At 43.3% G+C, this 12,292-nt stretch overlaps 1 protein-coding gene across 1 annotated transcript; it reads right to left on the reverse strand.

The window, feature by feature from the left end:
- Positions 1–338: 338 nt before the first annotated feature.
- On the reverse strand, positions 339–2,047 carry LOC143099968 (uncharacterized). The gene is made up of 7 exons (XM_076262875.1): positions 1,945–2,047; positions 1,770–1,861; positions 1,542–1,646; positions 1,217–1,404; positions 956–1,120; positions 571–815; positions 339–446 (listed from the first exon to the last, which is right to left on the reverse strand). The coding sequence occupies exons 1-7, from the start codon at positions 2,045–2,047 to the stop codon at positions 412–414; spliced, it is 933 nt and encodes a 310-aa protein (XP_076118990.1). The 3' UTR covers positions 339–411.
- Positions 2,048–12,292: the final 10,245 nt, after the last annotated feature.

Here is a 12,292-nt window from a genome sequence, read left to right on the forward strand (position 1 = left end):
CACAGGGAGGACATCACAGTATTAGGCTATGTAAGAGAGCCAGGTGACAAGAGTGTTCAGATATGCTGCCTACAGACATTTCATTTTCCGGATGCATGGGTCTCTAGGACAGGGTAATATAAAAGAGTGATCCCAAGTTGCTGTGTATTTTGCTTTTATGAAAATAAAATATTTTTGTTATAAGAGACCATTCATGCTGTATTTCTTATACATTACATCCACAAACTTATAATAAAAAAGGAGCTGTAGTAATTTACCTTTTGAAACACCAAATGACGGTAACATGGTCAATAATGTTATTTGCAATATATATTTATTTATAGAAAGTAACAAATTATGGTATTTACACCCATTTACACAACCCTTCCTTTTTCATGGTGCCTTTGAAGCAACATGGACCAGCAATAGGGATCATTCTAAATGCGCAGCCTCCTGGAAAGCTGCTCCTGTGGAAGACATGAGGTGCCATTAGACATACACACCATTTTATAGTTCAACATATTGTTATTAATCTGTACAGTGCTATTTCGCCTAGACTGAGTTACAGGCAAAGGCAAGTGCATCACATACCAAGACCTCTGCTGACTTGTGTCCGCATCAGCTCTGATATAGGGGGTGGAGGTATAGGGGGGACGACACCAAGTCTTCTTGGGTCATTGGGCCGAAGGCTCCTCCTTCGAGGCATCCCAACTCCACTCGTGAGTCTCTTGTTTATAATTTTCCCCTGCAGTTCTGAGATGTATTCATATGTTTTCTCAGATTTCAGGGCGTACAAGCTGTATCGTCTTGCATGTTTGTTGTACAGTCTTCGGAAACTGTAATGGCACAAAGGTAAACTATTACAGGTCAATTACTCATTACAACAACTGACAAACTGGAGAGCACATACCAATCCCAAACCACTGTGTGCCTGTGGGTTTACTTTACAAGACAATACTGCATGTATTAAACTTACATTTGTTTGCCCTCAGATGTAGTTCTTGTTGGTCTGTTGCAGTGGAAATTGTAGTCAAGAGCTGCCAGCAGAACTCTTGCCTCATAAACCGGGGGAGTGAAAGCAAAGCGCTTACTGGCATACATCAGAACATGGTTCTGGAATGACTCCAGGTCTGCTGTTGATCTGTTCGAATAGAAAAGAAATCACACACACATCCACATTAGTGTGTGCATACATACATACACACACACAATTTGTGTACAATGTTACATGCTTTACCTGAAACGCAGATATTTGTGGACATCCTTCAGCCAACGCTTGTTGAAAACAATGTCCACTAAGGCTTTGTGAGACTTAGAATCTCTCTCGATCCACTCCTTCCCTTCTCCCAGATCGCTGTGTTGGCAGCTTCCCATTTGCCACGTGTGGATGTTGCAGACATGGTGACAAATGCCAATCCAAAGTGCCTTTGCAAAAAATACAAATATAATACATAATATATAAAACAAATTGTTATACAGAAAAGGGTCCCCATAGTACAAATATATATATAGATATAGTGAGAGCTACCAGCTACAATCAGTACAATAACAATCCTGCTTACAAGGAACTGCTCTTTGGTGTCAGCAGTCTTGCAACACCACCAAAAATGGTTGACGATGTCCTTCAACCAGTGGAGGAGAATGGACTGTCCTTTCACCTTCCCTGCCTTTGGGAAATAAAAACAAAATACTGAGGTATTTCAGAAATTGTCCATGGAGAGCTAAGAAAATGTATATTTCATCCCAACAGTAAACTACAGCCAATGATTCCCATGAGTCTTGAAACTTACAGCAGCAAGTTTCTTGGCCAGATTCTTGGCACGGTGCCACATGTCCAGACTGTGATGAATTCCAAGGTCCTTGTATTTACCTTTGTCTGGGTCTGTGAAGTGGGAAATCATAGCATTTCACAACATCTCTTTTTGCAATATTTGTATTCATATATGTTATCAGAGGAGCACTTACTCATAAGGGCTCCAATCTGGATATGAGCATCTGTGCAGATCTCCACCAGCTTTATCTCTCTGGAAAGCTTGTCCACAGTCTGGATAAATCCCTCCTTCTCCATGATGTTGGAGTTCCACGATGTATGCCGCTTGTCTATTGTTGCTACATGAATGATTTCCTTGGTGTCAAGCTCCATCGTGGTGTAGCTGCAGTACTGGGCACAATGCCCTGGTGAATCATTTCTGCCATCCCCTGTAAAAACCCAGGCATATTTCGTAGTAAGGTTATATAATAAACATATGTCATTGCTGCAAGTAATTTATACATGCACCATTTCAACATACCTAGCACCACAACGTCTTTCCCTTGAAGGCGACGGATGGCCTCGGTATTCCTTTCTTCCCAGTATTCCTTGACTGCGTCAACACAGTATGTGTCTTGGATTGTGCAAAATGTGTTTGGGTTCACCATGCCCATGTTCATGAATTTAAACAATAGGGAAACCTTCCCATAGTTGTTCCCCGACAACAAAATGTTGGTGGATAGAAGGAAATCCCCAGCTTGCATGCCAAACTTCATCACAGGCTGCGAATTCCATCTCCACAGGCTATGTCCATTGGGACATATCTAAAAGTCAGAGAAGATTGATAAATGGATTTGAATTATACAACACTGGCTGTCACAAGAAATGTGCTTGGTATTGCTACCAGTACCAGTTGTATTATGTTGTTACTGCCTGGACTTACCCATTCCGCAATCATTGCCGTGCCCTTATAAGTGATGGTGATGTGAAAGGGGGCAACACTATCACACACCAGACCAGTCCTGAGAACACCTGTACATCTGTCCACCGGCAGCTTCATTAGTGTGACAAGCTGCCTCAAGCAGGTCTCATACAACACTGCCGCTCGGACACAGATGATATCATCTACACATTGGACCTTCAAAGGGTCTGGGTAACTGGGCAACTCAACACTGGGCAAGGGCTCGTCAGTAGGGTCTTCATGAGCAGAAAGGTCATGCACAGTTTCATCAAGCCCAATTACAGGAAGATGGTCAACAGTCTGCACTGCCTTTAATGCTCCACCCATTCTGTGGAGGCAGAACACACGGGCACCATGTAAAAATGTATGACAAAACACAACACAAAATATGGCCAAGTAACAACAGATGAGCACACACCGTATAGAAATTGGTGGAAGATACTCTTCGTCGGAGCCGTCATCCCTCTCTCCATCATCTCTTTGATGGAATGCAGATCCTTCATCTGTCCAGTCGATTCTGTAAGAAATAACATATTTAGAAAAAAAGAACTTCCACACAGTACAAATAGTAACATACCGGTATGTCTATAGGGTGTACTACTTACACACTGTTCATGGGGTCATTGAACACATTTTCATCCACATCCTCCTCCGCGATGCTCAGGTCATGTAGGCTTTGTAAAAAATATATATAAATGCTTATATCATGAAAATATACAATAGAGAACACATGTAGGGTTAGGGTATAGACATTATGAGCATTGATGGGTTACCTCTGTTCAAGGCTCTCAATTTCAGAGGCTTCTGCAATTGCGCCAAGATGCTCATCTCTGAAATGAATAAGCAGAGTGTTTCACAACATATGACAGTACATAAAATGGTAAACACCAAATTATTAAAAATATAATTTCTGTTATTATCAAACACAATCAAACAACAATCACATAGAGTCAACACAATTGTTTTCATGCAGTGACTGACCTGTCTGTCCCACTAGAGATGCTGGACACTGCTGGAGTTAATACTTTAGAGGGCTTTCCTTTCAGTGGTGTTGATGTGACTGCTCGAAGTTCTCTCTCATAGCTGGACAAAAAAGAGCAGTATGTTTGAATGTCTCACTAAACCACAAACAAAGTGCATTCATTTTATGACAGTGAAGAAAATGTATTTTGGTAGATGCACCTCATATACATATAGTAAATTGACTAAAGTTCAATCAAAACAGTTCTGTCAGTTCAGTTTTGTATTGTTCTGCATGATAATGACTTTGACCCTCAGTCTGATCAGTCTCTGGGCTGGCTGGTCTACCCTTCCCCCATTAGGTGTAATGACCTACCCTTCCTCCATTCACAAGTGTAATGGACTAGTCTACCCTTCCCCCATTCCCAGGTGTAGGCTACAGGTGAAAAACTTTCCCTTCAGACAATCTAGTAATTAGTAGGCTACGTCTAAAATTAATAAGACTACAGGACAGGCCTCAGGAGGTAAACGTCACCCTTGGAATTGGCTACCCCAGCATTATCAGATTAGGATACATTGTGTAGGCTACAAAGCAAAAGCAATGAAAAATAACTAGGCTACAATTTACAGTGCCCTTTCCCTTTGATCCGTCACAGCACACAGATTTATGTTATAGCCTAGACCAGGGGTATTCAATTAATCTTCAGCGAGGTCCAGTTACAGAAAATTTCCTCAAGCAAAGGTCCGGAGCATCATAATGTTTAACGTGTGTTTAGGCTATGTATATGTATAATATTAGGATGGATGGATGGAGCCTAGTTGTAGATAGATAGATAAATAGATAGATAGATACTTTATTGATCCCCAAGGGGAAATTCAAGAAATAGAAGATTGTAGGCCTAGGCCTAACGGTGTGTTTCCACACAACGAAATTTCGCGTCGCTCTCATTGAGGTTGAATGGAGACGAAATTCGCCCTAGTTGGGCGAAATGAAAGCGAATCGCCGAGGCAGGCGAAACAAAGTTGGCCAAAGTTTAACTTTATTTAAATGAGGACCAATCGAGAACCAATCAGGTCCGCGTCTTTGTGTTTGGAGGCGGGAGTTACAAAAAAGTCTGACCAAGATGGCGGAGACTACCTGAGCTGTAACACCAACATTTGTATGTGATTAAAATGTTTCTACACGAACATTGGCACTTGTATCAACACGAATGGTGGTTTATATGCCACACGAACTTAGTCAGAGCACATACACCACAAAATAGACCACTATATATGTTAGTTTAAGCACTCGATCTTTTTAGCTAGCTGACAGGCGAAATGCTAGTATTTTAGGACATTGGATTGCATTGTAAACCTAGCTAGACAGCTAGGCTACATGCTGCAACACAGGTATGAAATATATTATGTCTTTGTGACCTTGTTGTTTCTATGAACATGAATTGTTGTTTATATGCAACATCAACTTAGTCGAGGCATAAAGACCCCTGGATATCTTCATTAAGTACTTAAACATTTGAATTAGCTGATTAGCCTAATTAGCTCGCTTGCCACCACTGGCTAGACACTGCAGTCAAAAGGTTAGCGGTTTCGCCGTCACGCCCCCGAGGCGAAATTTCGCTGGCCGAAAATCGCGAGGTGTTTCGCTGTGTGGAAACACACCGTAATGTTTAATGTGAAAAAAAATAAGTAGCCTAAAAAGCAACATTCGAAATGAGGAGAAATAAGGCAAGATAAGAGTAGCCTATTGGGGAGAAAAACTGAGTAGCCTTGGCTATTTTTAAGATCTTAACGTGCACTTAAAATAAAATTTGAGCTGAGACAAGGATGGATATTCCACAGCTGGTTCCTTGAACCCATTAATCAGCAAGTTTAATTTAATTGTTTTAGTTTTTTTTTTATGTTGACCCGAAATCCTGGAAACCCAGGAATATCACGTTGTTGGGCAGTGAATGCATGTAGGCTTAACTAGATTGTGGTGGATCAATCATATTGCCTTCTTAAATCGTAAAATATTCTGTGGTCTCAGTTCACTGTTGAATGGGCCTAGCCTACCCTATGCTTGCTCAAAATATAGCCTATGCTTTGTCTAGTAGAGGTGCTTCAAATTGGCGCTTAAAATAAATCGCCTGTCTCAATATAGATGAGGTCCAGGGCAATTCCGCGCAAAACTGTCACAATCCATATTTAGTTGGCGTGGTATTGCCCCCGTATCGTTGCTCTGTTCTCGCTGTCTAGCTTTCTCCTCTTTGAGCAATCGATGATTTGAAAATAGCTTACTTATCGTTAACTTAGATATCCAGGCTATCAGTCTCTTCTCCATAGTAGGCTATCAGTCTCTTCTCCATAGTAGGCTATCAGGCTATCAGTCTCTTCTCCATAGTAGGCTACTTTACTCACTGACTCGACTTTACCAGAATTCACAGATTTCACTGGCTGAGTAGCAGCAAGCGAAATGATGGTTCCTGAAGCTCCTGAAGTAAATGCTGTTATCCTAACCAACGAAACATTTAGCGCAGCTTTGAAATCTTACGTGAAAATCTAAATTAGGCTATTATGGTCTGGGTCCGGATAGGATCACGTCACGGTCCGGACTCGGACCGCGGTCCGCCATTTGGTGATGGCTGGCCTAGACAATCCTTTTTCATCGACGCGAAAAGTATCCTAGACGTCATTCTAGCGTTATGCTATAGTTAGCCAAGCAACTGTAAAACTTCGAATTTACACCATAGACTGTATAGGTTTACACGAATAGGCCGAATTACCTGTCGAGAAGAAAGCAGGCAACTTCGGCGTCCCTTTTGAAATCCTTGCTCCTCATGAGCTCTTTCCATCTTGGAAAAGCCACTCCAATATTTACTTTGGTCTTGTTGTTTTTCCTGTCGCGTTGTCTTTTTAATTCTCGTTTTCGCTTCCTTGGCGACTCCTTTTCATGACCTCAAGAATATGTGTGATCCTCCATCTTCAACAACCTTTCAAATCTGCCGGCAGTCAGGAGTAGACTAATCTCCCCCTGCCATACGTCACGGTGCAGCTGAGTGTAGCCTAAAAGCGCGAAAGGCGAAGCTTGAATTTCCAGGAATGTCCCTCGTTGGCGAATGTATTTCAAAGATGGAGGCGCAACATGGATTCAGCCATCGCGCGACTCGCGCGTATGTATTTGGAATAGCAGATTCTACACTTACGAGAATACTTTGATTAGTAAGTGGAAGTAATTACACATGAATGAGCACATATGTTTGAAAGAACAAAAGGGTTTTTGCTAAGAATTAACTCAAAAAAATACACAATGTACCTTTAAGGAGGTTTTGTCCTATTGTGTGACATCTATGTCCTATGGTGTGACCGGCCAAAGTGTCACACCAAAGGACACTGGAGCTTTTGTGGCAGTTAATAACTATGCTAATACTAGCTGAACTATCATTAGCAATTGGCATGTACATTTGCATAATATTACATAACTCTGCTGTTAAAAATACAAATTCAAATTAAAAAATGAAATTTAGGGGCGTCACACCAAAGGACAAAAAAACTTAACAACTTCAGTGGTCTGAAAATATAGTTAAATATTTGAACAATTCTGAGAGAAATACTTACCATGTGCACTGGTCATGGGCTTCATAAGGGTCTTCAGTCACATGACCTTGAATGGGGTCTTTCAACTAAATGTAGTTGTCCATGATATTGCCCTACTTAATATCAGGTTATTGCATAACACCAAAGGACATTTTTTTCTGTGACAAACTTTATGAAATTCCTACACTTTTAGAAATGTATGTATAGGAAAAGTGATGGTCACTTAGTAAAATAAACACTTGCACAATTATGCCAGGAGTGTTCATTAAGATTTTTAAACATTATTTTCTTTATTTATAAAAGTTAATATTTATGAAATAATTGTGTCTACTGTCACACCATAGGACGATTTTGAGATTTGGCTCAAAATTGTAAAACAAGAAAAAATAACTAAAAGTATTATAACAACAAATTCATGTAAAACAAGAAAATGTTTAACCATTTACAGTATTCTAAATGATGAAAATGTCTTTCATAATAAATAATTATGAATTATCTTCTGTGATGGTGAAAAAGCCACGTCACGTCAAGTACCCTGTTGCAGATCTGTTCAGCCTGCCGTTCACGTCTGCTTAACACAGTTTAATTTTAAATGTGACGCGATATGACAGCATTTGAAGTGTCAGGTAGCCTGGGTGTTCCCATGCTGCCTTGCGCGCGATTTGATTCACGCTGCTAAGGCAGCCTGGAGACCATGGAGCAAATTTTCGCCTGAGATAGGAGACCAATCACAGAACAAGGTGTAACGGAATGACACGGGTGTTTATATAAACTCAAACCATACCATTTCAGTTACATAAAAAGGAGGAACAAGCAGACCAGAGGCGGAAATTATTCGTTCTACCATTTATTAATTTGGAATAAAAGTAGTCTGGAAGCAGCTGTGGGAATAAATCATTGATATAATTATTTATTATTAAAACAGTTCAGTGCAACCGACACATAAAATAGCTACAGCTACAACAGAACTAGCAGTCTTCCAGCCAGAGATTTAGCCCAGGCTCCAGGAGAAGCAGCGCTGCCTGTGAGGAAAAGGGTGGAGTGTCAACTACTCACCACTAGGGAACCTCGCCACACATGCAATCACTCAGGTGTTTCGTGGGTACAATCACGCCATGCGCTACACTGCAAATCTAGAAAATGTGGAGATCAAAGAGTAAGGTGCGACTACACACTAATGCACACACACAGTGAAGAGGAGGGCTAGCTACAAGAACACCCCCACCACCAGACAGCGCGCCACGCCAGGAGGCCTTAGTATCACAAACTAGGAAACAGTAGCTACACATTTAAAAAGAGACTACGATACCAGTTGACCCGCTCACAAACAGTACACACATACATGCGCTACAGTTGGATTACATCACAGCCTCACGAAGGAGGAATCCAACGCAGACAAAAGCAAACAATTACACACAATTACACCCGGGCAAAACAGCAAACAGCTGATGGCACCCCTAAAACACAGAGGCACCCAGATAAGCTTGACATAGGGCAAGGCAGTCAACATTACAATTAGGCAACACGAAATCACTGCAATCCTTATGAAGCAGATATTACCTGCGCCGTCAATATCTACCCATACAAAATGCGGAAATGTGGAGGCCGCCAGGGAGTCATAGCGAATTCAGTGATCTCTAATGCCAGTAGATGCACACTGAGTGGGACCTGTATGAAGGGAAAGATTACTTTACGAAGAGCGATCTATATTCACAGAACACGGAAGGGAGTATTAGGCCACCTACCGCCATTCACCTCCGTGAAAGCGTTTGCGCTAACATGCCATAGAGGGAATATGTCCTGCAAGTGGAGGAACCAGGCTGACTTAAATAGCCTCAGTCTAACAAGCAATCAGCTCGTCCCTCCCCCTAATTAAGGTTGCCTGCTTGACTAGGCTACTATGCAGTATTCCACTACAATCCACCCCCCCTTTGTGAATTGTCATCCCGACAATTTAGCTAACACCAGGGCCTGAAAACAAGCATTATCGTACTGCAGGTCCCCTGCTCCTGGGAATTCGCAGCCCCTTGATGCCTACCCCTGTGGGATGTGGCAGGTAATGTGGGTTAGAGTATGCTCTGGCATTTACCCTGTTGGTTTGGGGCAGGGAACAAGGAGGGCCTCCACACTAGACCCCGCTAATGGGCCCCACCTTTACGGTGACCCATGACCTGAAGGTCTGCAGGTGTGACACTACATGTTGCCTGACTCACCCAAAACCTTAGTCCACGGCTGGTCTGTAGGCCAAATGCCGCGACAAACAGGGACCAGGGGGGTCTCTACACCCAGACCCCCGCTAATGAGACACACCCCACTGGGGTCCCATGGCCCGAAGGTCTCAAATAGTGAGGAACCACCCCTGGTTATACTTAACACACAAAATACATACAGTAACACAGATGGTCAGTAGGCCAAAACACAGAAGCCAGGAGGGGGGGGATCTTCCCAGACCCCGCTAATGGGTACCGCATCCCATGTCCCAAAGGTCCCCATAGGGAGAAGCCACTCCTGGTCAACCTGTATACAACAACACATACACATAACACAAAACACGGGTGGTCAGTAGGCCGAAACACCGTGACCGAGGCCAGGAGGGGATCTTCCCAGACCCCGCTAATGGGTACTACAGCCCATGCCCCAAAGGTCCCCACAGGGAGAAGCCGCTCCTGGTCGACCTGCATACAAGAACATACACAAACAGATAACACAACACGCGGGTGGTCAGTAGGCCGAAACACCGCAACACAGTCCAGAGGGGTATCTTCCTGGGCCCCGATAGTCCCCTTGTGGCTGGGGATTCGATGCTGTCAACACAGGCGCTTGAGCTGCCTCGCACCGCAAACTTGTGTTGCCAGCCTTGAGCTGATTCACCAGTTCACGCAGTGGTTCCATTTCATCCTCCATGATGGCCGCAGTACTGTGGGTGTGGTCGCAGGACGGATGGTTTGGGATGCAATCCTTTGTTTCCTGCAGAGCTGGCTGCTGTTTTGCCCTTAGAAAAAGAAACTCAAAAACAGACAACAATATGCTACACATAGGCCAACTGGTATACACAAGAAACAAATAACACACACCTAGGTCTGCTTAAGATCCTGCCGACTACGCCAGAATGTAACGGAATGACACGGGTGTTTATATAAACTCAAACCATACCATTTCAGTTACATAAAAAGGAGGAACAAGCAGACCAGAGGCGGAAATTATTCGTTCTACCATTTATTAATTTGGAATAAAAGTAGTCTGGAAGCAGCTGTGGGAATAAATCATTGATATAATTATTTATTATTAAAACAGTTCAGTGCAACCGACACATAAAATAGCTACAGCTACAACAGAACTAGCAGTCTTCCAGCCAGAGATTTAGCCCAGGCTCCAGGAGAAGCAGCGCTGCCTGTGAGGAAAAGGGTGGAGTGTCAACTACTCACCACTAGGGAACCTCGCCACACATGCAATCACTCAGGTGTTTCGTGGGTACAATCACGCCATGCGCTACACTGCAAATCTAGAAAATGTGGAGATCAAAGAGTAAGGTGCGACTACACACTAATGCACACACACAGTGAAGAGGAGGGCTAGCTACAAGAACACCCCCACCACCAGACAGCGCGCCACGCCAGGAGACCTTAGTATCACAAACTAGGAAAACAGTATCTACAGATTTAAAAAGAGACTACGATACCAGTTGACCCGCTCACAAACAGTACACACATACATGCGCTACAGTTGGATTACATCACAGCCTCACGAAGGAGGAATCCAACGCAGACAAAAGCAAACAATTACACACAATTACACCCGGGCAAAACAGCAAACAGCTGATGGCACCCCTAAAACACAGAGGCACCCAGATAAGCTTGACATAGGGCAAGGCAGTCAACATTACAATTAGGCAACACGAAATCACTGCAATCCTTATGAAGCAGATATTACCTGCGCCGTCAATATCTACCCATACAAAATGCGGAAATGTGGAGGCCGCCAGGGAGTCATAGCGAATTCAGTGATCTCTAATGCCAGTAGATGCACACTGAGTGGGACCTGTATGAAGGGAAAGATTACTTTACGAAGAGCGATCTATATTCACAGAACACGGAAGGGAGTATTAGGCCACCTACCGCCATTCACCTCCGTGAAAGCGTTTGCGCTAACATGCCATAGAGGGAATATGTCCTGCAAGTGGAGGAACCAGGCTGACTTAAATAGCCTCAGTCTAACAAGCAATCAGCTCGTCCCTCCCCCTAATTAAGGTTGCCTGCTTGACTAGGCTACTATGCAGTATTCCACTACAAAGGGGGAAAGCAAGACGATGATGAGCTATGCACAGACGCATTTGATAGACATCCGTGGCACCCAATAAACGGATCTGGGCATTTTTTTCAAATACGAGAAAATGAACGTTTGGTTCCCAGACCACATCTCATTGAGAAGTGGTGGCGCTAGCCAGGATAAGTGTCAGGTTCTCTGTAGCTAATACCCACAGAGTAACATGAGTAAGGGCAGCAATAAACTAGATGTACCGCATAGCGGTATAAAATATGACCGCCTCTCAGTCCTGCATATTCTCTTCGCAAAAATAAATCGCGCTTGTCAATTTGTCTCCATCTCCTACTCCTGCAACTCATGTGCATGTAAATGAGTGTGCATATGTGAGTTTGCTTTTGTTTATAAGAGTGTGTGTGTGTGTGTGCATGTGTGTATGCGTGCCTGTGTTTGTGTGTGTGTGCGTATGTGTTTGCATGCCCACATGCGTATGCGTGCCTGTGTGTGTGTGTTTATGTGTCTGCATTCATGTGGGTGGGTGTTTGTGCATGTGTGTGTGTTTGTGTGTGTGTGTGCTTGCCTGTCTGTATGTGTTTATGTGTGTGTGTGCTTGCCTGTCTGTATGTGTGCGACTGTGCGTGCGTGCGTGAGTGTGTGTGTGTGTGCGCATGTGCGTGTGTGTGCATGTGCCTGTGTGCACGTGCGCATGCATGTACTTTATGTGTGCAAATCACAAATGAGTGGGTATGGGTTAGGTTCATGCGGGCTCTTGAGACTAACATACCATAAATATTTTGTCATCTTGG

This window comes from Alosa pseudoharengus, unplaced genomic scaffold (assembly GCF_046254945.1).
Source record: "Alosa pseudoharengus isolate Yale_2024_CS ecotype anadromous, Long Island Sound unplaced genomic scaffold, YU_APseudo_1.1 YU_APseudo_1.1_scf_3, whole genome shotgun sequence".
Taxonomy (NCBI): domain Eukaryota; kingdom Metazoa; phylum Chordata; class Actinopteri; order Clupeiformes; family Clupeidae; genus Alosa; species Alosa pseudoharengus.